Source organism: Hippoglossus stenolepis, chromosome 19 (assembly GCF_022539355.2).
Source record: "Hippoglossus stenolepis isolate QCI-W04-F060 chromosome 19, HSTE1.2, whole genome shotgun sequence".
Lineage (NCBI taxonomy): Eukaryota > Metazoa > Chordata > Actinopteri > Pleuronectiformes > Pleuronectidae > Hippoglossus > Hippoglossus stenolepis.
In genome coordinates this window covers 19,379,469-19,398,807 of record NC_061501.1, presented here as the reverse complement: position 1 = coordinate 19,398,807, position 19,339 = coordinate 19,379,469, and the positions used below count along the sequence as shown (strand labels likewise).

The following is a 19,339-nucleotide window of genomic DNA, read 5'->3' as shown; positions in this document are numbered from 1 at the left end:
CCACAGTCTGATCTGTTTCACCCCGTGTGTTGGATGTTTAGGGAAACAGTCAGGGAATCTGGAAAACCAGTTTTGAATCTGCTTATCAAATCAGGATCTTTTTCAACCCCATCTCAAATCCTCTGGGGTAGTTTGTCAGAGGAGGAGACTGAAGACAAATAAAACTCATTTATTTCACTTGGTTTATACCTCAGATGTGGAGAGATTCTGGAAGGTGTAAGGGTGTAAATCTGTCATCACATATTTAATCACATTTATTACCTTGTTCTGACTAATTTAAGTCCTGAGAGTAAAGAGTTTGCTTCTCACAGGGAGGTTAATCACAGACTAGTCCTGGATATCGGCTCTAATCTCCTCATATGATTTGATTTTGATTGAGAAAGTCCAGAATCAAGTCATTTTGATTCGAATCACACGAGAAACCTGGTGTGTAAAAATGTTTCTCAGAATCTATCTCTATAAGTTTTCTTCCACATTTAAAAATAGAGCAACTCTGTTGTTTCCTGAAACATACACATTATCAAACACACATTATCCGCTAAACACAATTCCTGCTTATAAACCTGTAGAGCAGGGATTTGTTTTCCTTGTCAAATGCTCATTGACTAAAACATGATGCATCCATCTTCTCCAGACTGCATGTACAATACAGTTGAGGAAGAATAATAAAAAAACACTGCACCACTTACTCCTTCATTAAATTTGTTGCAGCCCTCGAGAAAAATTCATATCGGATGTTTCAAATGTGTTTGAAGGGTGTTGTGTGTGTGTCTGTGTGTGTGTGTGTGTGTGTGTGTGTGTGTGTGTGTGTGTGTGTGTGTGTGTGTGTGTGTGTGTGTGTGTGTGTGTGTGTGTGTGTGTGTGTGTGTGTGTGTGTGTGTGTGTGTGTGTGTGTGTGTGTCTGTGGTGAGTCTTTCCGAGTTAATCAGCCTGAGCCGTGTTTGGTTTGTCGAGTTTCACCTGTAGAAGTCTCCGAAGGTTGGTGTCATGTGTTCTGCTGCCACAGAGAAAATACAGTCATGATTAAATTCATCATTCAAACAAGTTCTTATCTGCTTGCCCTCCTGCGCACCCTGAATTACAGGAACGTGAGAAAGAGACTGAAGAAAGAGTCTGATTAAAAACTGATCTTAATGCTCCACTGGCCCATTGATGTAAGGATCCTGGTTTGCCAGTTCAGAGAGAGGAATCGACTCACTACAGTAACTTGGGGTTACACCAGAGCTTTTACGAGGCTAAAAAGTACGAGTTGATTTGTTTGATTCTTCAGAAATGTATGTATTGATTTGAAAGGGTGGAAAGAGGATTGTAGCTCGGTCGGCTGACTTGTGGTCTCGGGGACAGTGAGTCATCCACAGACGTCCAACTGAACAAAGACTTTGGTGAGCGGACACTGTGTATGGTGCCCAGAGTGATCACTCGATCTTAACCTTGACTCTACGGTTCCACCGCGACACCACCTTTTCTGCCTGAGATCCAACGCACTCAGGCTGTCTGCGTGTGCAGGCTGCAGCAGGCAGACAGAAGAATAAGGCCTTTATCACAAATGCTAAAATTGTAATGAAATTCCTTATTATAGAAATCAGATTTCATAAATCATCACACGACCTTCCATGTGTGTGTGTGTGTGCGCGCTGGCTGTGTACGTAGTGCTCGCTGGCAGATGGTGTTTAATCTTCTCCGGCCATCTGGACTGACTTTCTCTGGCGTCTTTTTAACGCCCACACACACAAACACATGGCGCTCTACTCTCTTATTCAACATGCTCAGGTGTGTGTCTGTCTGTGTCTGTGATCGTCCAGACAAACAAAAGGGTGGACAAACAATAGTCTTGACTTTGGGACATTTTGTTAGTTCTTACCTTTTTAAAATGAGCTATTTATGTTTGGGTTCAGCACTTAGTGGATATTTGTCTCAATTTGTGCTCATCCTTGAGTGTGTGTGTCTGTGTGTGTTTGAGAGGGAGTGTGTGCGTTCAGGCCTAAACACCTAAAATGGAAACCAAGGCCCCACCCACACTGGTTTGAGTGGATATTGATGGACACAGAGAGAGAGAGAGAGAAAGAGAGAAATATTGATTGATAGAAAGAGGCAAAAAGCAAGGGAGGGAACGTGTGTGTGTGTGTGTGTGTGTGTGTGTGTGTGTGTGTGTGTGTGTGTGGTGTGTGTGTGTGTGTGTGTGTGTGTTGTGTATATTGGAGAAGAGAGGCACGTAACAAGCGAGGAAGAGGAAGAAAGACTTTTGTGTCCTCCCAGTTTACTTTCTGTTAGGATCAGTTGGTACATTCCTTTGAGCTGTGTGTGTGTGTGTGTGTGTGTGTGTGTGTGTGTGTTGTGAACAAGGCATTGTGGGTATTACCATTGTGAGGTCATGGGGCGTTGATGTAATCTGTGTAACTCGGCGCCGGTTTTCCTGAACGCAGCCCTCTCTTCAGGAACAGACCAACACACACACACACACACACACACACACACACACACACACACACACACACACTGATGACAGTACTATATAAAAGTTTTTAGAAGTTAAATGCTATTTCTATTTATTTTACTTTGGTTTGGACTTTCATCTTGTTTGTCCATAACTGTATTGTTCTGCTTCACACCCACGGGAAACGTGGGATAATCGGCGCTTCATCGCTGGGAGTCAGATTTTCCCTCAGGAGGTGGTAGAGACCAAAGCAGAGTGCAAAGTGAGGGAATAGAAGACGAATCATTGTGTTTCTCTGTCACTGTCACATGTGGAACATCTGTTCACTGGTGACCTCTGATGATTGAGCGGACGACAGAGCAGATCCACAGCCTCACGGACGTGCATTGATTGATATGCACTTACTGTGTGTCGGGAGCCGGTGGAACATTCATGGTATGGATTGGATAAATGTTTTCTTTAACCAGACGTCAGTAAGTCAAATCAGTGCTGTTTGAATTTCCAACCTGCAGGAGACTTTTACTCTGAAGGGAAAGTAGTTGGTTTTTAAAAGTTTATCCACTTCTAACTTTATTGTGAAGTCCATTAACAAACTATTTTAATGATAGATTCACAGGTTCAGTTATTGTTGAAGCAAAAATGGCAAAAATATATATGTGGCTCTTTTTCTGTATATTATTTTATTGTAAATTTAATATATTGTTAGACAAGACTCTCATGTTCTTTTATTATTTATAATCCGTCCAGTTCAATGTGAAAACTGATAATAAATATTGGTATAATAATGTTTCTTTTAGTTGCTGAAGACACAGACGTTGATACAGTTAATATTTCAATACTTACTGCATCTTAAAGCTAGTTAGATATTAGAATGTCCTGGCATCCTGCTCCAGTGAAACTTCTAAAGTTATGAAACACATCTCACACAGATAGATGTGATGAAGGGCTGATTACCTTGTGTATGATTAGCACGGTTTCTTTTCAAATCAACATCCTGTTGTTGTGAGCGTGACGGGGGGGGGATGAGCAACGATGCAGCTCGTGATGAAAAGTGCCTCAGTTCTATTTTTAAATCGCTGTTTTTCCTGTTTAATTATTTTCTGGAACTTGGGGGAAGAAAGAAAAAACTAAAAATGTCATAAGAAGTGGCACAAGCAGCAAAGACACCGACTGTGAGGAGGAGGAGGAGAGGAGGAGGAGGAGAGGGAAGGGTGTCATGCAGAGGAGGAGAGGCCCCCGACTGACCCGAGCTGGAATCTGACACACAGACATGAAACCAACGTAGTTTCCATCCCGCCTCCTCATCCTCCTCTTCCTCATCTCTGACTCCTGAGGAATTTCATGTCAGACGCTCCCTGGTCTTCATCCTCATCTCACCTTCCTCACATTCTGTCAATTATTATTATTATAATAATGATGAGGGGCTTTATTTGTACTTTTATTAACTTTTATTTAGATTTGTCTCTTTTCTTTTTTAATCTTATTCTCCTTAGAAAGAAGTTTATGTCATGTCCACAGCCCTCCTGCAGTGATGTGTGTGTGTGTGTGTGTGTGTGTGTGTGTGTGTGTGTGTGTGTGTGTGTGTGTGTGTGTGTGTGTGTGTGTGTGTGTGTGTGTGTGTGTGTGTTGTTTGTGCTTCCCCTGGCGTTGTGTGTTGACACTAGTTTGTGTCAATCAGTCTGAGCGGCAGTGTGACAGAAGAGGAGCGCGATGAAGACTCTGTTATTTCACATTAGGAACAGGCAGCTGCAGGTACCACACACACACACACACACACACACACACACACACACACTAACACGCAGAGATACAGACCGATTGTCTTTTGTTGGCTGTCCGTGTTTCGTTGGATTTTAATGTCAGGCTGTGTGTGTGCGTGTTTCAGGTTTAACTGGGTGTTGTGGGCACGCATACCACTTGCTTTGGCAACAGCGTAAAATTATCATGTTTTAACCTTGAGCTCTTTCTGCTGATGTCATTTTGATTCCATTACTTTGCACTTGCATTGTTCTGTGAACGTTCAGGGACAGTTTTGATGAAATAACGCAAATCTGATGCAATTTGAAATGAGTCAAATTCCTCCAGGAAACATTTTCGATGAAGTAACAAGCCGCAAAGTTCCTGACGCTGATCCTCATCCTGTTATTAGAAGACGGCAGAGCTGAAAACCTTACTGGATAAATACAATATTATATATAAATTGCATATAAACAAAGTTTATTAGTTTATAGATAATATCGTCATTTTGATCATCATCTTGCTGGTTTTCCTACTTTTTAATGGGCATACATTAAATATCTGCTGAATGGATTCACATACAATTTGAATAAATCCACTTGATTTGTTGGTTGGTTTGTCATTAGTTGGCCTCGTTACACAAAAACAACCAAACAGATTTCCATGAAACTTAGTGGAAGGATCCAGTATGTGTCCCTGTCAGGACGTGGATCCAGGAACTTGTGAGATGGAAGTTTTTCAACATTTTCCCAGTTTTCCAAGAGTATAACTTGTATCTTGATTGATGACATTTAGAAGAAGATCTCTGAGTTTATGAAATTTGGTGCAGCTGTGAAAGCTGTGTTACAGAGTGAAATTCTAGTTGTTATTGAAAGGTCTTAACAATAGCAGCACTTCTTATTTACATGGCATATGAGGCAGTTCATTGTTCCATAATAATGATGTTTTATTTCATAAAAATGTATTATTTCTGTGGGTGTGGAGGTGTTTTAATTTCAGATGAAGTGGCCTAGTTGAGGACACACTCCGAGCCTTGATTAGAACTGTTGACCCTTTAACTCCACCCACCTTGTGGAGGTGGTCTGAACTATTATTACAGTCCACTTGGGTAAATTTGGACCTAAAGTTCTTCAGGGTTCATTATGTTGTTCGAGAGCCAGCCTGCTTTAAGATGCATTATGACTCTTGATGTGCAGGGTTTGGACTTTTGCTCATTTCCATTTGGGATGAATATGAGTCGTGTGCTTGCCACCAGCTCCCATCATGCTTTGCGTGATCGTGAAAGTCGAATGCTGCTGTGGAGTCAGTGAGACTGCACCTGAGCCCTGTGTTATTAAAAACATTAAAAGTCATGCTGCATCAGCTCCGAGTTGATGCATGATGGATGTTTGATTAGTGCCGTTGCTCTGTGTGTTGACGTGACTGCGTCCTGACACGGAGGAGGAGTGATGTGCTGCTCAGCAGTCGAGCTCTGTGATCTCAAATTTGGCGTAAAGCGAGAGTGTGATCATTCATTAGAAATGTCCCCTGTGCAGCGACGGCTCGTGAGCGAGCTGTAATGAAGGGGCTCCCTCGTCCTGACAGAGATGCTCGACTGGCAGCAGATGAAGAGCTTTGATTTCCACTAATGAGCGGAGAGGAGGGAAGGAGTGATGACAGGGAGAGCTGGAGAAAGAATGGAAGTTGGGGAGAGAGGTGGAAGGAGTTCAGACAGTGGCTGTACTGTCCAACAGATCTGTGTGTGTACCAGTGTGTGTGTGTGTGTGTGTGTGTGTGTGTGTGTGTGTGTGTATTACAGACAGATTACCATAGTAACCTGGTTGGCATGGTGACAAAGTTTTTTTCCAAATCAGAGCTGTCTCCCAACTTCCTCTCTCTCTCTCTCTCTCTCTCTCTCTCTCTCTCTCTCTCTCTCTCTCTCTCTCTCTCTCTCTCTCTCAGTTCCGACTGATGTCTCTCGCCCTCTCACTCTTTCTGTTTGTTGCTTGAATCTTAAGAACACTTCCATCCACCACTGAATATTCAGAGATGGTTCATAGACATAAACAGCTGGTGGAGCTATTTCTCCAGTTGTGTGGCTTTAAACCAGAGGCTGAAAACACAGCGAGACGCAGAGAGGGATTCAGTCGAACCATGAAAGACTGATTAGAAAACACGACAAAGATATAACTAACGATTAATCAAACCATTCTAAAACAGTGCAGATCTAAGTTGATGTCATCAGAGCTTTTATTTTGTAGTGGTAGTCATCAATACATCCACTTGCTCGCTATGAAATTTCGCTGCTTTGGAGCTGTATTCGATTTCTCTCTTTGAGGCTTGAGCCCTGATATCTGATGTCTGGAAGAGAAGAATCAAGATTCTGATTCCAGCACCAAAACCATTCCCCTGCTCGTCACTACTAAAGCTTATCTCGGCCTAAGCATCGCGTCTGCTCACCTGCGATGTTTCTGTGGTAGATCAGTTAAAAGCAAAGTGAAGGTAGGACACACACTCATCTACCGTGTGTGTGCGTGTGTGTGTGCGTGTGCGTGTGCAGTGATTGAGGATCTTATCTTGCCAGCTCCTGAATTAATGATGATGTCCTCCCTCTGCTCCTGCTCATCTATACTTAATGCTCTCTGCCGCTCTCTGTAACATGAAGTTCGGCCTCTGCCACAAATCATGTCCTATCATCACAGACCCGCCTGCGTCTTTATTTTCTCTTTGACACCTCTCAGGTTAAACCGTTCCTCTTGTGTCCAAATGTCCCCTGTCTCCTTACACCCACCTCAACCCCACAGAAAATGTGTTCTGTGTGTTCAACACAGAAAATCAGCTTCATGTATATTTTATGTATATTTAAAATGTATTCCCCCACAGAAACACGTTCTGGTCGGGACGGTTCTCCTTGACATTATTTAGGGACATGTCACCACACGTGTTTAATAAACTTCCATAAAAACATGTTAGTGCTGAGACGACTCTCTGATCTCCGACAGGTGACTCTGAGCTGGGAGCCTTTGTTTGTGTGTGTGTGTGTGTGTGTGTGTGTGTGTGTGTGTGTGTGTGTGTGTGTGTGTGTGTGTGTGTGTGTGTGTGTGTGTGTGTGTGTGTGTGTGTGTGTGTGTGTGTGTGTGTGGGGGTTATTTGATCCCTGGTCAAGGCCAGCGGAAATGTACTTTATGGTTCTAACCTGACAAATCCCCAAGCTCTGTGTGTGTAGTGTTGTGTAGTGTTGTGTGGTGTTGTGTGGTGTTGTGTGGTGTAGTGTCTATCCGGCCTGTTAATTTGATTGCGTAACAGGCTTAGGGGGGGGGGGTACGGATTGTCTGGAATGGAATCCCACTCAGTCCTTGATAGCTGCTGCCATGGAGAAGCTGTACACACAGACACACACATTGGACATTTGAAGTTGTAGTTGCAGTAGTTTTTATTTATTTAGATTTTGTTGACTTAAAATGAATTATAATATTTAATATATTAGTACAATAAAAGTTGTATTAAAAGTAAAAAAATACAAGTAAGTAACAATGGGCAATATAATACCTTTTAAATATTATAAACTCAATTTATATTATTCATAATAAAATTATGGAAATATAAATAAAAAATGAAGTTTGAATAAAAAGAGCTGACCAATTACTTGGTGGTCGTTCGGTATTGTCTGCTCATAATACTTGGTGTGTGTGTGTGTGTGTGTGTGTGTGTGTGTGTGTGTGTGTGTGTGTGTGTGTGTGTGTGTGTGTGTGTGTGTGTGTGTGTGTGTGTGTGTGTGTGTTCCTATTGGTACTATATATCACATATGATCTTATTTCTGATGGATTCAGTGTTTGCTGGGCGGCAGATACCACAACTGCAAATCAATGTAACACTGTTATAAACGGTTAATCTGAGCCTGTGTGGAGCACCTATAGATTCTACTGTATATAGAGTTCATTCATGTATTGTGAATGCAGATGGTCGAGCAGGATTTAGTTCAGAGATTAGAGATTAGTCTCCGGGGGAAAAGATGGTGACAATTGGAGTTCCATATTTAATGCTTTTTAATTTTACATGTAATAACTGTCTCTTCCTAATTTTTTGTTTTATCTTTGAATATGAGGAACTCACAGGGGAGAAGCCAGAGAAACGTCCTGATTAGAGCAACTAATCCTATTATCTGCAACTAATGTTTTTATAAACTCGAACTGTGCATAAAAACAAACAAAGCTCTGGCACAATATTTCCTCTTTTGTCTTTATATTAGTCAGGAATGTACAATGTGACATATGCATCGCACACGCTGTAAAAAACTGTGCGATGAACACATTTCCTGCTGTTGGATAACGCGTTGTATGTGTGTGTCAGAAGCAGAGCTGATTGTGTGTGTGTGGACTGTGAGTCGTGTGAGATAGACAAAGATGTTACAGATTAGTAGATAAACTTTAACGAAGAGGTATTGTCACCTCGTAGATTGACCAACAAACGATGGTTGTTGGTTTGTAGTTGATGTGCACACTGTCCCTGAGATAAAGACGATGTTTATCTGGAAACAGAACAGTAAGGTTTGGCATTCGTCTACTTCGAATGCAACTAAAGTCATTTGCTCGTCACATTTAAGTTTAACTACACTTGTGATTGATTCCTGAGACGCCAACAGATGTTTCCTCAGCTACATGCAGTCCTGTTTGTCATATTTTAAGAAGTGAAAATATGTCTCTGTGTGAGCAGCAGTGATCCACCACAGTGTGACATTTATAAACGTCTGTGAGATGTCATCTGGATATCGCCATCGTTCAGGTCATTAATCATAATCACCAGGATCTCAAGCTGCCTGCAGTTTCAATATGAAACACATAGTGTGAACACACATTCTCATACACACACTCTCTCACACACACACACACACACTCTGACACTTACTTCACTTTATTGCAAGAAAAATCGTGACTGAATATTAATTTTCAAGCCAGGCACTGAGGTCTCAGGTAACAACTCAGATTTGTACCTGCTGTAAAGGTAAACGTCTGAAACCACAAGTTTTTCGGCAGGTAAACACAATGAAAAGCAGCAAATCATCACATTTGAGAATCTGAAACGAGCTAAAGTCTGGGATGTTGTAGAAGATCTCAGGCTGGAAGATGCAGATGTCTAATAAATTAATCTGTTAACGAGTTTATATAAACATCTGACCGTTACCCAGCGACTGTTATTCATGTGGAGCGGTGTTTGTGTCCACCTGATGAATCTAAGGGTAATCTCCAGTGTTCTCGTTCAGCTCTGACTTTAGTCTCCACCAGCTCCTGAGGGACATATTTGTGTCTTTAGCTGCTAAATGCTCCACTGTGTTCACCAGCTGCTCTCACAGACAGAACACGCCACGACGGCAGCAATGACCACAAAGTAAGCTCTCAGGGCGATGCAGGGCAGGAAACGGCAAAAACATTAGTAAAACAATAAATCATCGGTGGTCTGTGTTCACTACATGTAGCCGGGCAAGAAGAACAAGTCAACACAGCACAGCTATAACAGAGTAGAACCGTATCATACATCGTGTGTGTGTGTGTGTGTGTGTGTGTGTGTGTGTGTGTGTGTGTGTGTGTGTGTGTGTGTGTGTGTGTGTGTGTGTGTGTGTGTGTGTGTGTGTTTAAGTAAACCAGTGCACACTCAGGAAGGCGACAACAGGTGGAGGTAATCCAAGAAATGTCACACATCCTGTCGCTGGTCTGCACTGGCATTGTGTACATTGTGTTTGTGTATTGGTGGCGGTGGTGTGTGTGGGGTGCTGTGACAGGTGGAGGATGTCGGGTGTCTGCGTTGTGCGTTGGACTGTCGGAGCGTAGTCCACTGTTCTGGCTCTGCGTTGTAAGGATGTTTGATTTGTGTGCCAGTCACACCAGTTATTATACACAGCATATTTAGGAGATAATGAGGTGAATAATATATTTTCAGTCTCATTCTCCGTGTGGTGAAAAACGTGGATTAACTAGTCTAAACTTTCTAAAGACTTTGCCTGTGTGTGTGTGTGTGGTCTGTGTGTGTGTGTGTGTGTGTGTGTGTGTTTGTTTGTTTCCTCGTGCTATTTAGTCGTTGGTCAGTGAGTTATGTGAGCGTGGAGTAAATGGGGATCTCCAGGACACCTGATGGAAACACGGGGTGGAAGGTTACAGCTGCGTGTTAGTGGAGAAGGCTGGCGGTGGAGCGGGGAGATCCCTCTTCCCATCCCAATATGGACCCCCGCCCTCCGTCCTCCCCTCCTCTTCCTCTGGGTATCCCCTCACACTGACTCACACAGACACTTGTTTGCCTCTCCCAGTCCCAATCACCCACTGCCTCCAGTCGTCTCGGCACACTTCATGATGACACACTGCGCGGCCAACGCTAAGCCGGCGTGCGTGTGCGCTGTAGCCGGCCTCGTCAGGGCGCTGAGGAGCCGGCTGAAGTCCCTCAGACGCCTTCTGCTGCTCGCCAGCCACCGGCATCCAACCCAGGCGTTTGACGGTGGCCACTGGGATCAGAACAGGAAACACAGGGCTGTGAGTAGTCCGGAGTCCCGAGTCAGACTGTGGTGCTGCAGGTGTTGTTTCACCTTGATGTACATTTCTTCTCCCATCTTTTAGCTGCTATGTTGATTTAGATATGTTGACGTGCTCAGTAGTGCTGGTCCAAAATGAACCGCCACATATTTGGGTATTTTCTCTGTATGAATGGAGTTCACTCTGGTACGTACGACCACCAGGGAATAGCTGCGTGCCTGTAAAGTCCGACAGCGACAAGAGCTTTTCACCTTCTCCCGCCCCCTTGCCTTTTACATGATACCAAACTAACTGCCTGCCATATTCATGAAAGCATTGCAAACTCAAAATAGTGTGACAAACCCTAAACACCAGAGCAGGTGGTTAGGGTTAGGATAAGGTTAGGTTCAGGTTAACGTACAGCATGTCATGTTAGTGTGTCAGGAACCTATATACTGGAAACCTGAAGTCTTCTATAGATTCAGAGGTCGACACCCAGTATATGAGGGACAAACACACACGTATGTTAATTTATGCATCAACTTTAACACAACTTCATTGTCTTGTTGTGTTGAAGTTTGTGTTATCTCAGCGTGAGAGTAGAACTTCCAGCTGTCGAGTCCACTTTGTACCGGAGACGGCACAAGGACGACATGTGAGGCAGCTCCCCGTGAACAGGGAGCGACTGAACCCAACACTCATCGTGGTCGTCGAGGTTTCACTGTTTCTAAAGGAAACTGTCGTGATTCATCTTCACGTCCTTAAACAGCACACACCAGGTTCTCTAGGAAGTCCAGTTAATCAGTTGAGTGAGCAGTTTATTCATGGGAAGTTCAGACTACTCGACTTGTTGCCTTGTGATCAGTCTTGTAGTTGTGAGTTCATGCTACACAACTGACTGGCACAGGGGCTCACACACAATCTCCAGGAGAATCCCCCAACTAGCATATCTGCTCTTTCTGGGTTTCCCCCTCTGCTCCTGCCTTCACCCCGTCCCTCGAGTGTCGTCCTGTATGACTGCTGATCGGATGACTCACAAACAGCTCAATTATGTAGAGTGAACGAGGCGTTAGCTCAACTCCTCATTTCAAGTTAAAAGACCTAAAAGTAAGAAAGTTAAGATAGTTAAAAGAGGATCTGAATACATTTGAAATTACCCCAAAACTATCGTATAAATAATAGATTCTTGTACGATGTTTTTTACACTGTAGCATCAGTGAAAACAATATATATTTTATCTTGGATGACTTTTTATATACTCAGCATCGTTTAGGAGATAATGAATTAACTATATTTCAGTATTGGCTCCTTGTGGTGAAAATGTTTTGTGGATTTGATTGTCGGAGCTGCCTGTGTGCGGAGCTGTCGTGACTTTCCAGAGACTTAGCTGTCACCAAAGTTTGGATTAATGTCAGTGAAGATTCAGTGGACGAGCTGTTGTGATGAGTTTTCATGGTTCTGGCATCAAATCTGCAGTGACAAGCTGGTGCACTGCTTTTGTTGGTTTTGTTTGTACAGGAGTCATAGAAAAGTCCAGATTTAATGTTATGTATGTTTTGTATATGTGTGTGTGTGTGTGTGTGTGTGTGTGTGTGTGGGGGCAGTGGGGGGGGGGGTTTCATGTTACCGCTCCTCTCGTTACCCTCCTCCTCTCTAACACTGACGTGTCCTAACATCAGCTCTGAGAATCTTTACCGTTAAACACTGAAGCTGAATGAACAGAATCACACAGCAGGTTGTTGTTTGACTGTAACATGAACGCATCCAAATATCATATTCTCATATTCTCTCATTGGAGAGCAGAGTGATTTTCTGTATACGATTGTAAGTTGTAGATGATTCTACCAATTAATTGGCAATAATTTTGATTGTTGTTTTAATCCACATCTCATGTGTGTATCTACAGGCTCAATATATTATAAACAACCTTATTTCAATCTGAATGGGACTAAATACACCTATATCCAGGTCGTATGTATGACCTTGTCTTAGTAGCAGCTACAAATATCAAACTAAATATTAAAGTTTCCCTGCAGCCAAACACACACACTGGCTTGTGTTAGTCTCCCCGTTGGACCCAAGGTTTAAACACAACGTGTGCAGCGTTTACGTTGATTTGATCTGATTGCGGTAATGTGACCGTCTGGGAGGTTTGTTGCTGCAGTATAACAACATCATACTGATTCACTCCGCTCATGAGACCTCTTTAATTAGATCTGATGGTGGACAGATGATGTGAAGTGTTGCAGGGCTGCCGTGCTGCATCGTCTCCAGCTGCGTGACTCACGGATCAAACCTGTTAACCTCGCCGTTGACCGCCGCTTTCAGTGACTCGACTCGTCTGTCAAGATGTCAGGTGGGGGAGGGGTTTTCATATTTAATTATTTTTATATATTATTTCACATATATTTGTAGGAGTCAGAGTTTAAATTTGACGGTGACAGCGCTGGTTGGAGCCTCATTACATCTCAGATACAAAGTGAATCATCGTGCCATGCAAAGAGAAAGTTGCTTAATTCGTTTATCTCAATAAAATAAAGGATTAAGAAAAGGCAGCCTCCATCAGTGAAGAAGACACAAACAGGCGTGTCATCTCTGTTTGAGCACCAGGCTTCTGCAGCTCCAGAACCTGAGGAGTGGGACTTTGTCTGGAAGTTAAAGGGGCAGAACATCAATTTAAACTAGAAGATGAGGCCTTGTCTACATTACTCTTCGTTTTCTCAAAGTATCTCTGACAAAAACACAAAACACGACAACAAACTTGTAAAAAGACCAAGCAGCGCTTTTTGTTTGCGTTTGTGTCGACCGTGGTTCTGAGGATATCTCAAGTTTAGATGTTTTTTAAAGGGGTTTTCTGTCCGTCTGCCTGTTAATCCCTCTCTTATTAACTCGATCTCTCAGGAACAGCATAAGTACAAAGGTTCAGTTTGACTCAAAGATCAAGTTTGTGGCCAAATGTCAAAGGTGAAGGTCACAGCTGACTTTTCTTTCCACGACCATTTTTTTTAATTGACGAAGTCTTGGAATGAAAATGACAGTTTGTGTAGCTGCGAAGTGGCAGCTGACGTGGACTCACAGCCTGAATCCAGCACCAGTGGCTTGTGACTGGTGCTGGATTCACACCAGACTCTGCTCTTTGCTTGTGGGGACATTGTGATCAGTTCCTTGCACGAGGGGAGACTTCAGCAAGTCAGAGGAAAAGTGAAGCTGTGTGTGTTTGTCGTATCACACAGTGAAGATGAGATGGAAATAAACAGAGGCAATAGCAGGTTAGAGAAGCAGGTAAAGTGTGTGTGTGTTGTGTGTTGTGTGTTGTGTGTCTGTGTGTGTTCAGAGCACAGGTGCAGGGTTTGCAGTTTTGATCCTGTGATTAAGAGGTGCTACATGAGCATCCTGTCGCTTCAGCTCTGATCCTCCATCTGTGTTCTGACTCACACACACACACACACACACACACACACACACACACACACACACACACACACACACACACAGACTAGTACACAGACAAACGTACCTACATTTGCATGTAAAAGACACATAACTTTAGTTTTTCAAACATTTCTGGATCTATTTCCGCAGCGCCTCAGCTCCGGGTTTGTTCGTTTATCAGCTGTTTGCGGTTCTCGGCCCTGAGCTGCGTTCAGAGGCTCCGTCTGCGATCGTCTCGGTCTGGATGTGAATCTCATTTACATGCGGCGTCGTGATGTTCCACACTTGATGACGTGCTGTTAAATTGCGTGTTTGTGTGCATGTGTGGGGCCTGGGATCAATGGACCTGCAGATCTGATACCAGAATTCAGACCTGAGATAATCAGTCAAATTTATCTGTGGGTTTTAAAATCAATCAGTCTGGGTTTTTTGGTGTGTTATTATTATTTGTTTGTAAAAAATGTCCAGATTTTTTTTTTTTTGACTCATTATTACATTTCAGACACTACTTTTGAACAATTTACTACATTACATTTAACAAACAGATATAGTTATGAGTAAAATCTCAAATTAAAGTTTAATAAGCTTCTTATCAGTATAGAAATCATGTACTGACACAGAACTGTACATGAAATACTGCAAATTAGCTCCAATCTCAAATAGCAGCAGTTTTGGAAACCTGTGCACAGCTATCAATCTAAAATATTAAATAAATATTGGTTAGACAGCAGGCAGAATGTAAATGTGGGCAGAGAAGGAGAATGATTCGTTCCTCTAGAGCCTGTAATGATGCCAATAATCCAGTTTTATATATCCATGAAGTACATTCACAAATAATATATATACACTTTAGATTTTAAATGCATGGCCTTTGTTTGTAACTGAGTAGCAAATTATGGTATTGGCACCAAATTAAAGTATCTGAATACTTCATCTACCACTGCACATCTGGCTACACCCCCTCCCACAGCAGCCCATTTCCCATGAGGAAGAGAGAGAGAGAGGGAGAGAGAGACAGGAGAGGAGAGGTGAGAACGGTTCAAATAAAGATAGAAAAAAAGTGAGAAAGTAGGAGGTAACGAGGGAGGAAAGGAGGGAGGGAAAGATTTCTCTGGGGGAGAGAGAGAGAGAGAGGAAGAGAGAGAGGAAGAAGTGTCAGGAACCAGCAGAAGCCGGCACCGGTTCCATCCTGTCGCTTCACTAGTCGACGCACAGGAGCATGTTAGCGCCACAGACCCTCAGCCGGAGTCGGGACTACAGGTCCCACAATACACTGGGACACCTGGCAGCCAGCACCTGGGAACTACAGGTACGACAGGAGGAGGAGGAGGAGGAGGAGGAGGAGGAGGAGGAGGACAGAGAAAGACAGAAGTAGGACAGAGAGGATGATGGGAAAACAGTGGAAGTGCAGCGTGTACGTGTTCAGTTTAATTCATCAGTACCTGGAGAAAGGAGAACAAGAGGAACACACATGCAGACACACACACACACACACACACAGACACACACACACACACACACACACACACACACACACACACAGACACACACACAGTATGGTATCATTAGTCACTCAGCTACAGTGGGAAGCAGGTATTGAGGGTGGCTCCATGACAACTGCCTGTGTGTGTGTGTGTGTGTGTGTGTGTGTGTGTGTGTGTGTGTGTGTGTGTGTGTGTGTGTGTGTGTGTGTGTGTGTGTGTGTGTGTGTGTGTTGTGGGTGTGTGTGTGTGTGTGTGATTTCCACTGTGCGGATGACGAGCGTTCGGGAACCCTGCTCAACCTGCTGTGTGATTCAGCGAGATTTGAAGACGCCTGGACGATCGGGGGGGGGGTAATCAACCTTCAAACATGTTAACGCTGATGGATGCTGGTGTAGTTCACTTTAGGATTTACCTGCTGTTTTATTTACCAGATTTCCCTGAATTCCTTCCCAAAATAGCCCAGAACACCGGCTCCGTAACTCTTTAGTTGTGTTTTGCTGTGGAAGAGATGAACGCTGCTCAGACCCCACCCAGTGTGGTGGCTCAGCAGCTGCAAAGCATTCTGGTCAACGGAGGCTATGATAGCTTAAGAAACTGGTCTGGATGTGTGAATAGAGTATAGTTGGGAAAAGCACGAGCAATCAGACGCCTTAGTACGTGGACATGTTCTTCTCGTGTATGAGACAGTTCGTTGTGACTCGTGTTGTGTTTGGGCTCGTGATCCTGCTACAGAATGAATGTGGGACCAATCAGACGCCTCCCTGATGGTTCTGGTGATGGATCAGAATCTTAACATCTAAAGTGCTTAGAAACCTTTTCACAGAACGGCACAGAGCTTTTAGTGCCACTCTCTCAGCTGCGGGCTGCAGACAGTTGTCTACCTCGCCCCTGATTGCTGGAGAAAAACTGTCTCTTTACACAGCACACGTTCATTCAGGCTTTGCTTTTTACTCATTGATTATTAGACAAATCTTTCTAATCATGTCTCTGGAAACAGCGTCACATTCGGTACGCGTGTGTAACCGGTGACAAGTTGACGTTTTGTCATTTTAAAGGTGTCACGGGAATCGCTGTTTTCAGACGTAAACTCCTGATAATGTCCAGAAAATTGGGTCTTTGTGTTTGTCCTGTGAAGCAGCAGCAGCAGGTTGTCGGGTCCGACTCGTTCACACCAACAGGAACATGTGGGAACATCCAGGCGAGGGGCGGAGCCTGTAGAGCAGCAGGAGGCCGGACATGACGTATAAACTCTGCTGTGGAAAGATCAGTGTTGTTGTTTACAGCTCATCCACACCGGCGTCGGCCCTCATCACCAGAAGATCTGGAACCTCCTCGTGTTTCCAAGTTGACGTCTTCGTCTTCTACGTGTTTTCTTTATTCTCACATGGACTCACTTGGGACTTTTGGGACATTTTACCAGGGGGCTGGCAGGAGAAGAAAATGTCTGCAGCAACCGACTCGGACATTTGTGTTCTCGCTTACAGCCCCTCGGAAAAATTTCAGGAAAATGTCCGAAAGCAGCATTTGTTTTATTTTTGTCAACTTGTGTCATTGCTCCCAAAAAAAGAGAAGTTGCATTTCAGACAGTGACAATGATATTTGTGTGTTACAGGATGACGTGCACATTAATGAGATCAGTATCACACACCACGTGAAGGAGGGATCAGAGAAGGCCGACCCTCGACAGTTCGAGCTCCGCAAAGTCCTGGGACAGGGCTCCTTCGGCAAGGTACGTGTGTGTGTGTGTGTGCGTGTGTGTGTGTGTGTGTGTGTGTGTGTGTGTGTGTGTGTGTGTGTGTGTGTGTGTGTGTGTGTGTGTGTGTGTGTGTGTGTGTGTGTGTGTGTGTGTGTGTGTGTGAGAGAGAGTTTGTAAGTGTGGGTTTCCTTTCCACTCAGATCTGCGTAATGTTTCCCTCGTGCCAGTGTTTGAGAGCCCGTTGTCATGGAGACGCCCCTCTCACTCTTAATATGGACGTCTTTATGAATGAATCATTAGGCTCCTGCTCAGAGAGTGTGTGTGTGTGTGTGTTTCTGTTTGCGTTAATCTACACAAGAAAATAGAGCTAACCCAAACTAACTCACACACACGCAAACATGTTGATACCCGTTAATACTTTATATATATGTCTATATATATATATATATATATCACTGGGCACATTACACAACACATAAACACACACATCGTAATGCTTAACCGTGTTTGTGTGTTTGTGTGTAGGTGTTCCTGGTGAGGAAGATCTCAGGGCCAGACGCCGGTCAGCTTTACGCCATGAAGGTCCTGAAGAAAGCCACACTGAAAGGTACAAAGAGACAACACAACTTTCTCTGATCTTCTTCTTTTCTTTAGTTTTTTTGTTGTTTTATTTATTTTGATTCAAGTTGGGCTGACTCAAAACCGAACTGATAACAATTCGGTGGCCAAGCGTAAAAGGCCACTGTGGCCTCACGACACACATTTAGTTATTTGTTAACGCAACAAACATCTCAGGAAAACCTTGAGGCATTTTCTTCACATTTGGTACAAACGTTCACTTGGACTCACGTCTGACCTGATTAGACTTTCGTGGTCGAAGGTCAAAGATCGAGGATGCGGTGACCTCATATTGAGTCTGGGGAAAGAAAATCCATGTAGACTGAAACTGCACTGGATGGCAGACACACAACCACCGGGTGGTCGTTTTAGTTTTGTCCGCCACTGAGTTAAGCAAAGACAACTAGTGACAGATGCCGGTTTTGATGAAATCGACTCTGTAGGTTTGGATTCCACATCGTTTCTGTTCTTACAAGTGTGTCACAGAATAAAAGGCCGACAGACTCTTCAGTGATGGATTTGTTTCTCCAGAGTTTCAGGGTGTTTATTTTTTTTCCTGTTTGCTCGGTCGTCATCGCCCAAAATGGAATTTCACACCTTAACGTGAGACCACACAGACACAAAGAACTGAAGAGAAGAAATAAACTCCCGAAGTGACGTTTAACTCAACTCATACACCACCTGCTGGTGGGAAAAATACAACTGTGTGTGTGTGTGTTTCCTGCTTCTTTCTCTCCTCTCTGGCTTCCTCTTTGTTTTAGTATTTTTCCTCTTTCTAAGTTTGTTACTTCCTCGTTTTCTTTGTCATCTTATTTTCTTCCTTGATGTTTATTTTCATCCTCTCTGCCTGTGATTCCGTGTCTCACATGCAGCCGTCTGGGAGCCAAAGCACGAACCACATAAGGGAGGATGTTTAGTTTTTGGCTTTTCAGTAAGAGCTTTATCTGGTGATTTATGTGTGTGTGTGTGTGTGTGTGTGTGTGTGTGTTGTGTGTGTGTGTGTGTGTGTGTGTGTGTGTGTGTGTGTGTGTGTGTGTGTGTGTGTGTGTGTGTGTGTGTGTGTGTGTGTGTGTGTGTGTGTGTCCAGTGCGTGACCGGGTCAGGACAAAGATGGAGAGGGACATCCTGGTGGAGGTCAACCATCCCTTCATTGTAAAACTGCACTACGGTGAGTCAGACAGTAACAGACCTGCCTGATGAGTCACCAGCTCCACACCAGCCAATCAGAGCGCATCGCTCCTGGCAGAGAAACTGTTCAATAAACAGGGAACTTCTCAGATCTCGTCTGAATTCACCTTCTGCCTCTTCCCTCCCTCAGCATTTCAGACGGAGGGGAAGCTCTACTTGATCCTGGATTTTCTCCGAGGAGGAGATCTCTTCACTCGTCTCTCTAAGGAGGTAAAACCCGACAGTTCACTTCAGGGTTAGTTCCTGTGTCTGTGTCATGTGGGATTCGCCACTG

At 43.7% G+C, this 19,339-nt stretch overlaps 1 protein-coding gene across 5 annotated transcripts in view; it reads left to right on the top strand.

Moving 5' to 3' along the window:
* The window catches only part of rps6ka3b (ribosomal protein S6 kinase, polypeptide 3b), a 36,772-nt gene that overhangs the window by 8,916 nt on the left and 8,517 nt on the right, over positions 1-19,339 (top strand). For 2 of the 5 annotated variants that reach the window (XM_035142023.2, XM_035142021.2), the window contains exons 1-5: positions 10,454-10,668; positions 17,176-17,292; positions 17,785-17,866; positions 18,965-19,045; positions 19,196-19,275. In XM_035142023.2, coding sequence (XP_034997914.2) covers positions 10,489-10,668; positions 17,176-17,292; positions 17,785-17,866; positions 18,965-19,045; positions 19,196-19,275 — 540 coding nt within the window. In that variant the 5' untranslated portion in view covers positions 10,454-10,488. Of the gene's footprint in view, positions 1-4,093; positions 4,187-10,453; positions 10,669-15,201; positions 15,389-17,175; positions 17,293-17,784; positions 17,867-18,964; positions 19,046-19,195; positions 19,276-19,339 lie in introns of those variants that run through there. The other 3 variants (XM_035142026.2, XM_035142025.2, XM_035142024.2) reach the window with 3 other exon arrangements.